Source organism: Chelonia mydas, chromosome 1 (genome assembly GCF_015237465.2).
Source record: "Chelonia mydas isolate rCheMyd1 chromosome 1, rCheMyd1.pri.v2, whole genome shotgun sequence".
Taxonomy (NCBI): domain Eukaryota; kingdom Metazoa; phylum Chordata; order Testudines; family Cheloniidae; genus Chelonia; species Chelonia mydas.
Genome location: NC_057849.1, coordinates 222,474,879 through 222,490,301, shown reverse-complemented (window position 1 = coordinate 222,490,301; position 15,423 = coordinate 222,474,879). Strand labels below are relative to the sequence as shown.

The 15,423-nt window shown below is 45.5% G+C and overlaps 1 protein-coding gene across 6 annotated transcripts in view; it reads left to right on the top strand.

The window, feature by feature from the left end:
• The window catches only part of BCL2L14 (BCL2 like 14), a 51,530-nt gene extending 42,331 nt beyond the window's left edge, over nt 1–9,199 (top strand). For all 6 annotated transcript variants that reach the window (XM_043534218.1, XM_043534089.1, XM_043534177.1 and 3 more), the window contains 4 exons: nt 1,664–1,831; nt 3,061–3,131; nt 4,485–4,757; nt 6,278–9,199. In XM_043534218.1, the coding sequence (XP_043390153.1) occupies nt 1,664–1,831; nt 3,061–3,131; nt 4,485–4,757; nt 6,278–6,319 (554 nt within the window). In that variant the 3' untranslated portion in view covers nt 6,320–9,199. The remainder of the gene's footprint in view (nt 1–1,663; nt 1,832–3,060; nt 3,132–4,484; nt 4,758–6,277) is intronic.
• Nucleotides 9,200–15,423: the final 6,224 nt, after the last annotated feature.

Here is a 15,423-nt window from a genome sequence, read left to right as displayed (position 1 = left end):
CAGTCACCCCACCAGCTTCTAAACCCTCCCAAGCATCTAGGACAAGCCACCCAAGCAGTCATCCTCCCAGCTGTCAAAGCTGGTTACATCTATCAATACAAGATCTCTGCCTACTCCTCCCACCCTTGTGGATAAGTGGGCCTAACCAGACTCTTCCATTGGCAAAAATCATTTGCCCACCTCCAGATGCCATTCTGACTACATACTTTTTAATTTCCTGCCCAGACATTATTAAGGAAGGTCACACTGGCCTGTTTTAGTAATCTGACATTCCTTTCAATGTACCATAAACCAACCAGCAGGTGGCAGTCTGAGCTCAACTACGAATGCTGTTTCCCCCATCAGTACTGTTAGAGGTAGGGTTTGGTCCTAAAACCAGGCTTTAGCAATAGGGTAGCAGATCACCCTCCCAAGCCCTAAAACAGTGAACTCACATTTGCAGGGGAACCTGCTACTTGTGTCAGTGTGGGATGCAGGCATCCTTCAGGAAAGGGGAGTGCTTGCTATGATCATTTGTATGTCAGCCTCAGATAGTCTTCCTAGATCAGACATTAGCTCAGCTATGAACTCTGGGGCCAACATTTCCAAACCTGGATGCCTAATGTTAGGCTTCTAGATTCATGTTTAGGCACTGGAATAAATGACCTGATTTCCACCCTGCAAACTCCACCTCCAAAGGCTGAGCAGACAGCAGCTCTCAGACAAGTTCTGCAAAATGATATAAAGGGAGCTCCCTTCAGAGCTGGGTCATCCAGGAACTGGTCTGGCTGTCTGCTGGTCAACACAGGAGTTGTCCCTTGCGGGATCAGAGTTCAGGTCCCAAGCTCCCAGGGACTTAGTGCAGGAAAGAGCAACTTCCAGCTCGGACAAGCTCGGCAGCAATCTCCCGCTCACTTGGTTGGTATGAGAGATCCTCCATTTGGCTGACTGACCATCAGTTTATAGATCACAAAGGTCCTGGATAGAGTCTTAGCTGCAGGGGTGGGGGGTGAGTGTGTGTGTATGGCATACAGCAAGCCCGGCCACTGGATTAAAGGCCACTGGATTAAAGGGCTCTGTTCATGGTCATGTCCGCTCCAGCCTCTTGCCATACAAGAGGAACACAGAGAACTCCCAGCCTGGGAGAGATTGTCTTTTATTAAAACGCATCACCACAGTGTCTTATACAATTGGGCATAGATGAACCAACCATTTACAATATCCCAATACAACCAGCTCTGAAAGCTGCGATCCTGAGGATAGGGTGACCAGATATCCTGATTTTCGGGGCTTTGTCTTATATAGGCGCCTATCACTCCCCACCCCCATCCTGATTTTTCACACGTGCTGTCTGGTCACCCTACCTAAAGAGCAAAGCAATCTCATCTTCTAATGTGCAATCGTCTCCAGAGGTACAAAGGCATGCAGTAACCAGTGAACATTACATACTATCTTCCACTGGAGAGCTACTGCTCAAATAATGAGAAAAGTTTGTGGTGCATCATGGGTGTGTAGCATTCCCCTCCATTCCTAATTACAGCCACCTGAGCCCAAAGAGCAGCAAGGCTCTGTGATCGGGAAATGTGCCTCTTGATCTTGTCCTGTTCTTCCTCCTCAGGGTTCTGTGAATGCTAATGTGTTGAGCCTGCTTGAGGGACTAACCAGCGGGATTTCTTTTTTCCAGGTGAGGCAGAGGGTTTCCTCCACGTTGCAGACAGACTTGCTGAGCTAGTTAATGCCAGGTCGCACTCAGCGCCCCGGGGAGTGGGTTTCAGAGCGCTAGAGCGCACTCCAAGTCTAGAGGCAGATGGTGGACAGCTCAAATTCCCTCAGCAAGAGGGAGGTGAAAAAGGTAAGAGAGCGCAGTAAAACTACTCAAAAACAACAAGGAGTCCGGTGGCACCTTAAAGACTAACAGGTTTATTGCGGCATAAGCTTTTGTGGGTAAAAAAAAAAAAACCCACTTCGTCAGATGCATCAACTACTCAGTGTATGATACTATGCTGAGAGCTACAGCCTGGAGACTATATAACTGTAATTGGGGTAGGCTTGTGCTGAAGAAACTAGCTCATTTTCTGGTTATTCAGGTTCCAGGTACCCCTCCTACCACTGTTGTTAATTTGTATCGCAGTAGCACTTAGCGGCACCAGCTGAAATCGGGACCCCACTCCTGCACAAACACTTAGTGGCGCACAGAGGCTAGCACAGTAGAGCCCTGCTCTCAGTTGGGGCCTCTGGGTGCTACTGTAGTACAAATAATTAATAAAGCTCATGAGAATCTTGAAGTCTGAATTGAACGTGACAGAGCCTGGGTGGGGAAGCAGAGGCACAGGTAGATGAAATGACTTGCCGAGGGTCATGCTGAAGGCAGAGCCAGGAATAAATCCGTAGTCTTTCTGATGCCAAGCCCAGTGCCTTATTCACTGGACCATGCTGCCTTTGTGACTTGCTTTCTCCTTCCGCAAGGTGACTGCACTGACTGCATGATCCACTGGCTACACTATATATCTGGATCATTTGTTTTTCACAGGCTCAGTGGGGATTTCTTTCTCTTTTGGTGTGAGGTTTTCAGGACTCTCTTTTCATTCAGAGGAGGGCATGGTAGCATGTTCCTTGCTCTGGTTGTTTGGCAAGCAGACGCCTCATAGCTTGCCAGAGCTGCCACTAGCAGATGTTGCTCCTGAGTGGCGGGGTGGAGCCTTGTACTCCCACTAGCCACTTCAGGGTCTTGCCTCCAATATCAGATACTCCTTGAAGAAAGCAAGAATAACAGGGATTAAACCCCAGTCCCACTCCCTGACTGGAGGAAAACTCTATAAAGGCATAATAAATGACTGGCACTCGTAACGGACAAAGAACATCTCATATTTCAGAGTGTGCTACAAACGTCTGCCTAAAACCTACATGCAGGTCTGTCATTGTATATTTTACCTGGTTCAAGCCACAAAATGGGAGTTGCTTTCTTACAAAGCTGATCATTCTCTATGTGGTGTAGACAATGAGCTAGTTCCTTTAAGTCTGCTACCTGGATCCTGCTAGAAGAAAGTAATTGTTTCTTTTCCCCCCCTCCCCCAACTCCAGATGAAGAAGAGAGGATAATAGAAACGATAGTTGCATTGTTAAGACAATCTGGGGATAAACTGGAAGAAACGGTAATATACACTTTATTTTTTAAATGAACAGTCCGCTCTGTGTACGTTTCATTATACGTTTGCCAGCAGTGAATGCTATGATTAAGGTTGCAAAACCGTTTCTATTCTGATCCTTTTTCACACATTTAGAACTTTCTGAAACTTTCATTATTTGGGCTGAGATTTTTCTGCACTAGGCCTCGCACCTTAAGATTTGGGCTTTAAGATTTTCAAAGGCACAAAAGAAAGTAGTTGCCTGGCCGCTATTCAGTTTCAGTGGGAGTTGGACACCTAACTGCCTTTTGGGCTTCTGAAAATCTCCCCCTTTCAGCATTAAGCTTGGCCCATGAGTAGTTTTCAGGGACCGCCCTAAACCAAAAGGTGCCCCAGGTGAGGAGCATCTTCAGTGCCGCCCCCCTTCCAATTGTTAAACTTTTGAATACCTTATTTTTTTATTGCATTTGTATCCCATTTCATGACTTTGGTGCATGATGTGCATGCATGATTTATCCCCGTCATATAAAACAATACACTTTCACGCTAGATCTGTAAATCTGTATCTATTCATGCCGTACAAAAGCAAATAAAAACTTGTTTCCTCTAAGCTTGTAGAAACTTCTTAATTTTAAGAATAACTGAAATGTACTATCAAAACCTGAAACACTTTACTTCAAACATTCTATTTTCCCTTTTGTCGCTAACAACAAAAGCAGCACCTGGAGCCTGGCACCCCAAGTGGTCGCCTGCCCCTAAATCTGGCCCTGCCCAGGGAGGTTAAACTCTCTCTGTAACTTTGAAGGGGAAATCTTTTGAATTAAGAGTTAATGTTTGAAAATTCTACCCTGAGCTTATATAAATTGCCCGCTGCATGAATTCATTAGTTGGAGCTGAGGCTGGGATTTTCAGCACTGAAAGCGTAGGTCTCTACTACTGTACTTAACTCCTGGAGCTGGTAGTGATAGTAGATTCTTGTCCTCTACATAGACCAACCACTAGAGGGAGGACATGTTAAACCCTGAACCAATAGATTTCACATACACAGACACGTCACTGAGAGTACAATCCTACACACACTTTACTCATGCAAGTAATCCCCACTGAAGTCAGTAGGACTGTGTGAGTAAAGTAACTCCTGTGTGTACGTTTGATAACTCTCATGGGTAAGTTTGCAAGATCAGGCCCTAAGCCTGAAAATGCAGACTTCATACATGAGAGCACATCTCTCTAGATCTAATAACGAATATGTTGTTGAATGCAGACTCCATGGAGATGCTAGGGTGGATTTCACTTTTCCAAGCACTAGATTCCCCCTCAGTAAAACTCTGTATTTATGACCATGGCTTTAATGGATTAATAGTTATGCTCCTTTTTCAGATAAAAAGGGACAGCACTTTCTATCACTGCGTCACAAAGATGCTCTCCTATGCCTTCTTCAAGAAACTCACTGATCAGTACCTGGAGGAAGTCCCAGGAGATTCTACCAAGGAGACAGAAGGCAAAATACAGTGCACCAAAGCTGCCTTTGTGATGGAAGTTACAACCAGACTTACAGCCGTGGACAACCATCCTATGAACATGGTCCTTGGGTTTGGAGTAAAATACCTCAAAGAAAATTTTAGCCCTTGGATTCAGAACCATGGTGGATGGGTATGAGACTTGTTTCTTTAGAATGATAGGCTAGCACACCTCTATGCAATGAACATCCTTTTGGATTGAAAACAGATATTAGAAAATTGTACCGCTTAAATATCTCTTTTAGAGGATGAGAGTGGTCAGGGACTATATTACATGACTATACATTCAACAACATTATAGAGGGCCTAAACGTATCCAGTTCTGAGAGCAATGAGAGCCATGGGCACTAAGTATCTCTGAAAAACATGCAATTAGGCTCCTGAGGTGCTATCTTGTGATCCCCTGACACAAGACATCTCAATCTTTGCACATAGAGGCCCAGATCCTCACAAGTATATAGGCTCCTAACTCCCATTAAAATCTGTGGAAGTTAGGAGCCTATATACCTTTTGAGGATCTGGGCCATAGTCCTTTAACCCTGTAATGTAACCCACTAGCATAGCCCTCTTTTGACCATGCAGAGTCCCAGTTCTCTACATCTTCTGTCCTGAAAGCTTCCTTAGTCTGTTTTAGGTCTCAAGTTTATGCCCTCTTCCATGCTGTCCCTTATGGAATGCATTCCCACTTCCGTGCCCCCAACAGCATCTCTCCTCTTTCAGCTGTCTCCTTAGAGCTCACCTTTGAAAAGTCCTCCCAGGCCGATTCCCTTCCCAGCAATGCCTCTGTTAGGGTTACCATATTTGAACATTCAAAAAAGAGGACACTCCACAGGGGGGAATTTGCTTGTGCCAACTCTGCTTCCTCCCTGCCCCATTGGACCCCTTCCCCAAATCCCCACCCCAGTCCCGCCTCCTCCCCTGAGTGCACCATGTTCCCCCTCCATCCCAGCTGTGCGAAACAGCTGTTTCGCGGCGCATGCGCTGGGAGCTAGGGAGGAAAGAGTGATCAACGTTCACTCTTTCTTGAATGATCAACTCTTCTTTGGGGAAAAATGATAATGGCAAAATCCCAGACATTTTTAGATATTTAAAAATTCCTGGCAGATGGCAATTTAAGAACCAAAAAGCCAGACATGTTCGGGAAAATATGGACATACTGTAACCCTAGCCTTTGTGCGCCCCCAATCTGCTGACCCACACCTCATTTGCCTGAATTTGATTGCAAGCTCCTCAGGCAAAGGACCTTGTTATTCTGTGTTCTGCAAAGCAGTGTGGTCAGCTGTGATGCTGTATAAATATGTTGCAGCTCTAGACTCTACGTCAGTGGTAGGCAACCTGCAGCCCATACATGGCCTGTCAAGGTAATCCGCTGGCAGGCCGCAAGATAATGTGTTTACATTGACCATCTGCAAGCATGTCCACCCGCAGCTCCCAGTGGCTACGGTTTGCCGTTCCCAATCAATGGGAACTGCGGGTTGCCCATCACTGCTCTACATCAATTCAGATCGCTGGTATGCAGGGCTGTGTGGTTGATGGCCTCACAGGTCAGCAGTGGAGAAATCCATTGTTGTGATGCACACATTGACAGCATTTGAAAAGGGGTATGGTCACACTTCCTATTTTACCAAGTCCTTCTCTTTTCTTCTGTTGCAGGAACATGCCTTGGGATTATTGGACGAGGAAGAAGTAGAATAAACTTGAGCGGATTCACTCTCCAGGGCTTTTAATAACCTTGGACAGGCACACATGCTGTAGCTTTACAACAATCCAATGCCAGAGTGATTTTGAGAGGGGAGGGTAGAAGAGGAGAATGCTGGGACTTGAAGGTCCCCAAGGGAAGGAACTGTGATCACTCTTCTTGAAGCCTTCTGTTAAGGTGGAAGTGTTAATCAATGTGTAGGAGAACAAGACTAGCTACTTTTCTCAGGGTGAGCAAACATCTCACTGGCCATAGAGTGCCACCTTGTGCCTCATGGCTAACATGAATTCAGATGCCTTTTTAAACCTTGTAATGGATGTATCTTAAGGTTCAAATACCACAGTGTGTAATCCATGCCAAGCCACACCTGAATGTAACTGAGCTACAGCTGCAAGGCCAGATTTTCATGTGCTCTGAACCCAGCGATGGGGCCAGATTTTCCCACAGAGCTCAGCATGTTAAGTGCTGCAAATGCTTTACGGAAGCTGACCCTTAATACTATCACCTTACCACTTACAATCACGTCGTCTCCTGCTCATGTGGTGTACAGGACTGTCAACTCTCTCTCCATCTCCCTGTCCAGTGGGATCCCATGAATGAATGCTCTGATTGATTTCAGTAGAAGGGTTTGGGGTTGTTTGGGAAGGGAGGAAGACTATGAGTTGAGGAAGGCTATTCTTGTCAGACTTCTAGCTCTTTACTTTCATTGTCTTTTCCTCTACATAGACCAACCACTGACCCATTTGTATAGGTATTTTTAATTTGGCCTAGCGCTATTATATTTTCAATTCTCTGTAGCCATAGTGTCCTCCTAAGCATTAATTGGGCTAGTAGTCCAGAAAATACTAGTAGTGTGAAGGCTACATAATTCACAGCATTTAACTTGTCTTTTGAATAGTAAGAAAAATTAGTCTGGAGAAAGAGAGATGCTCCACGTTAAAAGGTAGATTAGAAGAACATCTGATGAAACATTCAGTAACCAGAAGTGGAGCTTTGACCATTGAGACTGAGCAATACACTTATGCGTCCTGACGCCAATCATTATACTGGAGAGAATAAATTACATTGGTGTGGCATTTAGACTATACACAACTGCCAGTGAAACCATTCCCAATACTGGTCCTTGGTTTGTAGCCCACATGGCTGATATTTTTTTAACTGGAAAGAGGAGGAATTTAGAACACTAGCTGATGTTGCAAAATCCTAGAGTTCCCTGCATGACTCTCCACAGGCATAGGGTTACACTTCATGAAAACACTCTACCTTTTTTTCTGAGTTGTCCTTGCATTATATCTCCTCATTCTTTATTCAGTATATTCACAGGAGATGCTGTAAATGTTGAGTGGAGGAAAGAACATGCTAGCTTCTACAAATCCAATTAATCTGAATTAAAGGTCCAGGAAGAGTTTAAATTCTCCACTAAAATATGCCAGGCTTTGAGCAATAACTAAGACTCAGCAGGGATCAAGTATCTTTCTAATAAATTATTTAAATTAACCTTGACAAGATGGTATGTAACAAACTCTGGCTCTAGCCTTGGCTGCACATGGCCTCAAAGTGACTGGGTGCTTAATTTGACACATCTTAAAGGGACCTGTCAGAGGGTTTTGCCATTTTCTCACAATCAGGCCCCTGCGCCTTGTGACATCTCAGATTGGGCACCCTAACTGATTAGTCTCTTCTGATAAATTAGGCCATAGACAGAGCTCACCTAGTATCTGGTGCCTGCTTGATAAATATCCACCCATATTTCCTTCTAGCTTCCATTTTACACCCCCCCACCCCACCACACACATACATTCAAAGGAGTCTTTTCAGAAGAGATTAGATTATGCCCATCATGTTGTAGTGTATGTCGCCTCTGATGCTGCAAATGCTGAGGTACAGCTGGACCATAAATGTCAAGGAAGAGCCATGACCGTTTCAAATCAAGAATCATTGAGCCTGTTACAGGGCTAGCTCCTCAGCTGCCATGAATGGGCCATATTTGCCCACATACACCAGTTGAAGATCAGGTCCCTCAGTGTTGGACTATAACAACTCTGCTGTTTTGGACTGCAAGAGGGTGGCCTTTGTTACTCTCATGTGGTCTGGGGGACATTGGTGGTGCAAAGTGAGGTAGTTGCTGCCCTATTATGAACTTGATTCAGGCAATAAGCTGATGGGGTTAAATTCCACACTCAAGCAAGCACGCAGAACTCCATCGCAATCAGTGAGATTATGCTAGAGCTGTATTTGGCCTAGTGTGTGTTTCAGCCAATCAAAGGCCAGTTTGTTATGAAATAAGGTGGATTCTGACCAGGGGACACTGTATTTATTTTCCCTGGCTTGAATCACAGTCCACTGTCCAGCAGGGTCCAGCCAGTGCTGTTTTTAACATGCTGCAAATGGCATAGCACTGCTGGATCCACATCCCTCTTCTGGTGTGGTGCTGCTAATGTGTTAATTGCTCACCAAGAAGGACAGAGAGACAGAAGTTGGCTTGAATGTAACAGTGAAAATTAGCCATCCAAAAATAAGCAGCTGTTTTTTATTTTGCTTGGTGTTAGTGGGCTGGGATGAGAGGGATTTTTCTCCAGCAGCAGGAGGGGTCAATGCAGAACCTCAGTCAAGTGAGCTGTTTCTTATTTAAACAGCCTTTCATTTTTCATACATGTCACAGTTACTCTTCGAGTGCAACCTACTTCTTCTGCAGCAGAGCTCAGTCATACCTCTTGGCCTGAGATGATGGCTTTGATTTGCTGTAGGCTAGTGTGAAAACTTGTGCACCACTCTTGTAATTGCAGTTAATTGCATTCACTGCATCGCAGTCCAAAATTTCATTGTTGGGCCAAACACTAGTTCTCCATGATGAATAAAAGAGTGCAATAAATCTACTTGTGTTTTTTGGAGTGAGGCAGCTGACAACCACCACCTCTAACCCTACCCAAGTACCTGTAGTCCACTCTTTATAGAGGGGGGATTCTTTTGGTTCTTACCATTGACATTCTGTACAGGGCTGAGGGTTTTTTGTTGCATCCAACTGTCCCATGTGGGATGGTTGCTGGTGTGGGTTTAACCAGAGCAGGATTATGCTACTTATTATAGCAACAAATCCAGCTTTAAAATGGGGCTGAGCTCTGAGGTGTTTAAGCCACGTTTAGAAATGAGCACAGCTGCTTGCCAGGATGATTTTTGTTTAAAGGGTAACAAACCCATCCTGTAGATCTCCCTCAAGAGGGTACGTCATCAAATGGCTTCCCAAGCCCTACAGAATAATAACCTGAGCACTTGTGATCACTCCAGGCTAACCCATGTGGCCCCTCTAAGAGGCTATGTAGACTGGCCCACCCTCAGCAAATGAAACCTACCATTATCTCCGATCTCTGGAGCTGACATCTCCTAGCTCTGCTTGCCCTTGCTTGCGGGGCAGGTGACACACAGGGAAAGTGGACTTAGTTTGCCAACTTACCCACTGTGCTGGATTTTCTACCGTACTGCTGTGCAATCTGTATGCAGGTGCTGGTGCCTGCTGCACCAGCCTCTGGTCAATAGGAGGTGCTGAAGAGGTACCTCAGAGCAAGCATTTCACCTCTCCATTATGTACTACTATAATTTTCAGAGGGCCTAAGCGTATCCAGTTCCGAGAGCTAGGGGAGCCATGGGCACTAAGTATCTCTGAAAAACATGCAACGAGGCTCCTGAAGTGCAATCTATGCAACCTAGGGCTCTGTACTCCAAAATTTGCTATCTGCATAACATCATGTGATCACACCTCTCCTACCCACCCATCTCCTTTTCCTGGGTGGGCGGAGAGCTCTCCTCGTGTTTCAGTGGTTGGCAAATCAGCAGGATAAAAAAAGAGAACTATAATGAATTAGTGGGGAGAAAGAAACTCAATAGACCCCATTGCCTGAAAAGAGGATGTACTGGCTAGACCTAGCTCCATAAAAAGGCTCATGATCTGGAACAAGTGTTGGGTTAAAAGTTCACAGCTAATTGAAAAGAGAGAGCGAGAGACAACGCCCCACACCTGCATAAATCCAGCTGTGAGCATTAGGAGGCTTTGTGTAGGTGATGTGCTATACATTGCCATTACATCAAAAGCACAAAGGGGGCACGGGGGACCTTATCCTGACTGAGATTACTGTAATAAAAATATTAAATACTAATCAACCAAAGCTCACGTTGGAGAGTCCGACCATGCAGAGTTCTGCCACGTCCCATGACTTTCTCACAGTGGGCACAAGCTGCAGCCAGAACTGAAGGAATTTCACTACTCCGATCTGGACAGTCACCCATGAAGTGTCTTGTTTTCTGTGGTGTTTAATGCCCCTAAAGTGTGTGAATGGCAGCACTGATGCTGAAAAAGTGCGTTCCTACTTGACCCAGCACCATCTCCTCTAATGGCCCTGCTATACCTCGCCCACAGGAGCGGTGGGAAATATCACAAAGGTTGCTCTGGCTATTTGCATAGCGCAGATAGAGGTGGGGATGCTGTTATGAGGAAAGGGCTGGATTGCAAGTGTCTCTAGGTGACTTGAATTTGCCATTGCCCAGCTCCTCTGCTCATACCAAAAACTACCTCCTCAGCAAGTCTCACCTAGCTTAGAGGCAGCATGATGAGCCCAGTGATGAGCTGGAGCCGATTCGCGCGAACCAGTTGTTAAATTTTGAAGCCAGTTTAGAACCAGTTGTTAAAGGGGTAGCCATCCCGCCTGAGCTCCGGTCCTGTCCGTCCCGCGTGAGCTCTCGGCTGGGGAGGCTCCCCTGAAGAATTTTTACTCACCCAGCAGCACAGCGGGCCTTCGGCAGCACTTCGGCGGCAGGCCCTTGAGTCGCTCGGTGCCATCGGTGGCAATTCGGCGGCGGGTCCTTCACTCGCTCCGGGTCTTCGGCAGCAGGTCCTTCAGTGCCGCCGAAGACCCAGAGCGAGTGAAGGACTTGCCGCCAAAGGCACGGAGCGACTAAAGGAACCGGTTCTTCAGCTTCTGGCAGCTCATCACTGGATGAGCCCCTATACCAGCAACAGGCTCAACTAGCCCCACCCCACTGTGCCTGCAACCAATGCCAAGCCTGGAGGCGGAATAAAAGTAGAGAGGCTGGCCCAGTTCAGGGCTTACCGGCCAGGAAGGAGCTCTGCCTGAAGGGAGCTTTGCTTGTAGCTGTTCCCAAGCCTGAAGGAAAAGGCAGGAAGGCCCCATGGGAGAACTAGTGGGCAGCCCAGTATTAAGGTGGGTTTGCTTTTTGTTTTAGAAAATTTTGGGGCTAAGCCCCTCCACACCTTTTCCCCCTCCCACCCAGAAGAGGTAGGACTGAAGGCACAACTAGCCCATGGGCTAAAGACCACCTCAGTGGACACTGGAGAGATTTCTCTCCCCATGGTCACATCCCAGTCCATAAGGGGATGCTGCTCCAGCCACAGGCAGGGCACACAGAGAGGCAGGGTGTGTGAGAAAGCGGATTTTTTTTTCTGCTAACTGACTGCCCCCATGGAAAACAAGTGCCGAAAACATCCTGCTCAGCATTAAACGAATTCAGGTGCCCACTGTTCTCTGGCTCTATTTAACATGTGGTTAAAAAAAATCCCTGGAGATTTCAAAAAGCTAAGGCCTGGTCTGCACTTAAAACTTAGCATCACCTAGCTACACTGCTCTGGGCTAGGAAAAATTTCACTCCCCTAGTGCCATAGGTAGGTCAACTTAACCTCCTTTCCCCCCCGTGTAGATACCAATAGGTCAATGTAAGAATTCTTCTGTCAATCAAGCTACCGCCTCTCTGAGAGGAAGATTATCTACAGCGATGGAAGAACCCCTTCTGTTGCTGTAGAGAAGTATTTATACTAGCGGGCTCGAGTGGCACAGCTGCGGCGTTATGGCTGTGCTGCTATAGTGTAGACACACCCTGAGTCTGGTTGGCTGTGGCCTTTGCCATTGTTTGTTAGTTAAACTTGTGACTTTATGGCTGGGATGAAAGCCCTAGAGCCTGAGGGGGTCTCTGTCCAAAACACAGGGAAAGCAGGGACAGGCTGTGTGTCAGAGGCCTTTCTGTCAGCAGCTGGGAGAGCAAAGAACGTGCTATGGGGCGGGGACACGTTAACTTCCCTAGGCATGATCACGTTGCAGTTCTAGAGAGAAGGTGGGGGTGTCCTTGTGAGTGCCCTTCTCTAGCAGAGCTGCAGGCCACTAGGAGGAGCCAAATCCTGTCTTTCTGCACCTCAGTGTTGCCAAACCCCAAATTAAAAAAACATGTTAGCGCTCCTCCCATGCCACAAAAATCATGGGATGTTCTTTCCGGTTATTTTTTAAAGTTCGGTTCTTTGTATTTGCCTTCTGGATCTTGATCCCCTTGGGTGTGCTTGTGGAAAAAACCCATAAGGACTAGGAACTCTTTTAATGAGAGAGCTGTGATTCTCATGCAACCACAAGACTCCAGGAGCTCGGGGCAAATATTGTGAGACTCATGATAAAATCACAAGAGTTGGTAACACTCGCTCCTACTCTGTAGTAAATGTGCTGGAGTGTTTTAGGGGTGGTGTAACCAGGGAGTTGGGGAAAGGGTTTCATTACTCCAGCCATATTTTTTGAACTACTTATTTAGGAAGTTTTTACAAGTTTCCACATCCTTGCCCTATATGTATCAGAAACAAAACAAGCGTTACAAGTTAGCTTTCATTTAAAGAGACATTATAGCGAAATATAGTCATCAGAGCTTTCTGTTTAACAGGGTGTCACCATATTACAGAATATGCATCATTACAAAACCCATGTCATTTCTTTCTAGTGACTATTAAATTGTGTGAAATCTCCATGCACATTTAAGAGGCCAGGTATGTCTATCAAATGTTAATATTCAAATATATTGGACAGGTTGCTGGACAGGTTTTGGCAGGTGAATGTATTTTGACTACATAAAAGGGAAAAAAAAGGTAAGCAAATATCTGTCTATCCAACTTCTGTTTACTTTGCTGGGTCCGCAATTGGTGTGTTAATTTTTCCATAACCACAAGCTCCCATTTTTGGGGAACAATTTCTCAATGGTTGGGCTATTTTTCTTTTTCAAATGAGAGGCGGGCAATAGCCAAGCAGCTACTAGGAGATGAGAGATGAATCTCTTGATTTCCTTTTGTGTGACCATTTCCACTAAGAATCCCCAGGAGGATTACCAAGGGAGCATTTGGTAATATATATCCAACCATTTGTGATCTTTGTTTAGGGATTGCATCCTAATACTCTCTAATGACTGGAGACATCCATCATATATGCATAAAATCTCCTCTTTCATCACAATTTCTCCAGCATTTATCACCATTCTATCTCTCTCTATATCTTAATCTGACTGGTGTAAGGTGCTATTGGAAATAGTATCTTAAAGATATTTTCTTTTATTGTGCTACAGGCAGAGGTTACTGGTCCTCTTTTCCAAATCAATCCCCATTTCTCTGGGGTAATTTGTCTATCCTATCCTTTTCCTAGTGTGTCATATATAGACCGATATAAATTAGTTGTAATTTTTTTGTTTCCTAGCTGACCAGACAATCGCTTCTATTGAAGTCATCTTTCTGTCTAAAACAAGTTTTCTAGAAAGTTGAGGTACGTTGCACCTGACTTGAAAGTCCTGGTACCAGGGGAGAGTGTGCCAGGTTTAAGTTAGTTTTGATCTCTCAATAAGTTAGAAAGGTTTCTTTACTGAATAGCTGACCAACCTTGTGCATTCCAAGGCTCCCCCAATCTTTGAAGCTCCCTGGTTCACGCTTTGGCTTAAGAACTTGATTATTTGCAATGGGTGTCATCAGTGAGGGAAAAGAACTGATCTTCTCTCTAGTTCTATCCCAAACCCACCAAGTAGCCTTTGCTAAAGGATCTGTGTAAACTCCTGGAGGGATGTGATTTTATTTTTTTAATTAATCCATGGCAGCCTAGTAATGTTTACATTGCCATGATTTTCTTGTTCAATAAAGACCCAGTGTTTGACTGAGTTAGACCACCCCAATCCATTACCATTTTGAGCTGGCTGTCTTCTCAGAATATTTGGAACGGTACTCCAGCCGTATATAAACAACTATAAAATAAACACACTGCAAAGGGATTCTGATGCTTCCCAGAGAAGCCCAGGGTTATGAGGCACCTTGCTACCACTTGCCCGCAGCATGAGGGAGCCTTGTCTATGCCTGACAAGGGTCAGCTCCCCAATTCCACCAGCCACAGGCAACACAAGCCCTCCCCTCTCAGCCTAAGTAGGCTCTGCTGTCCCTTTGCAGGTTAATGACAGGCACTGTCCAAGAACCGCCCTGGCGTATCCACCATCTGTTCCATGGGACAGCTGCTGTATTCACAGAGTCCCTGCTCCTGTTGGAAATGTATCCTTCAGCTTCCTAGATAGACCTCAGATCACTGCTCTGCTTAGCACACAGCACTTAGATATCTATTTAACAAAGAACAGAGATGCCAGTGAGAGCAAGTAGAAATGCTGGAAACAAATGGCTACATATTAAATAAAATCCTAACGTGCTTTCTAGAGCCTAGACAATTAACAAGATAGTCTCATCTCTAATCAGGTATTGCTCACCAGCGCTTTTCATCCAGGCAGTCTGTGATCCCTTGATCATGAGACAAGCCATGCTGTCACTTTGTCCCCTAGGTGTTTCCTGGCATTTTTCTGATATACCAGACCAACCCTTTGATCTTGTTCCCTCCTCCTGTAGATTTTGGGCTCTCTTCTCAATTTTGCAGTCTTTATTACCTGGTGGCTCAGTATGCAGACATGCTTACCTTGGAAGCCACACAAAACACGACCAGACAGAGATAAGCATTTACTACCCCCTGCTTGAATGGAACCTGTCCAAGGCACATCACCTCCTGGTGAGCTGCCTTCAACTTCAAAACTTTAAGAACATAATTTTCACTATAGATGCATAACTTCTTTAATATTGTCCCTGTATACATTTCCCAAAGATTATGACCATTGGGCTACTGGCTGTCAGTAGAAACCTTACATGCCACCCTTTGGTGAGTTACTGTGCATATACGTGTTCCAGGGGATCCCTATAAAACTCCTTGTCCCACTGTACCTTCTGCCAGTGGCACAAAGAAGTTCCTGGGTCATAGCTGTTGCTGACAGG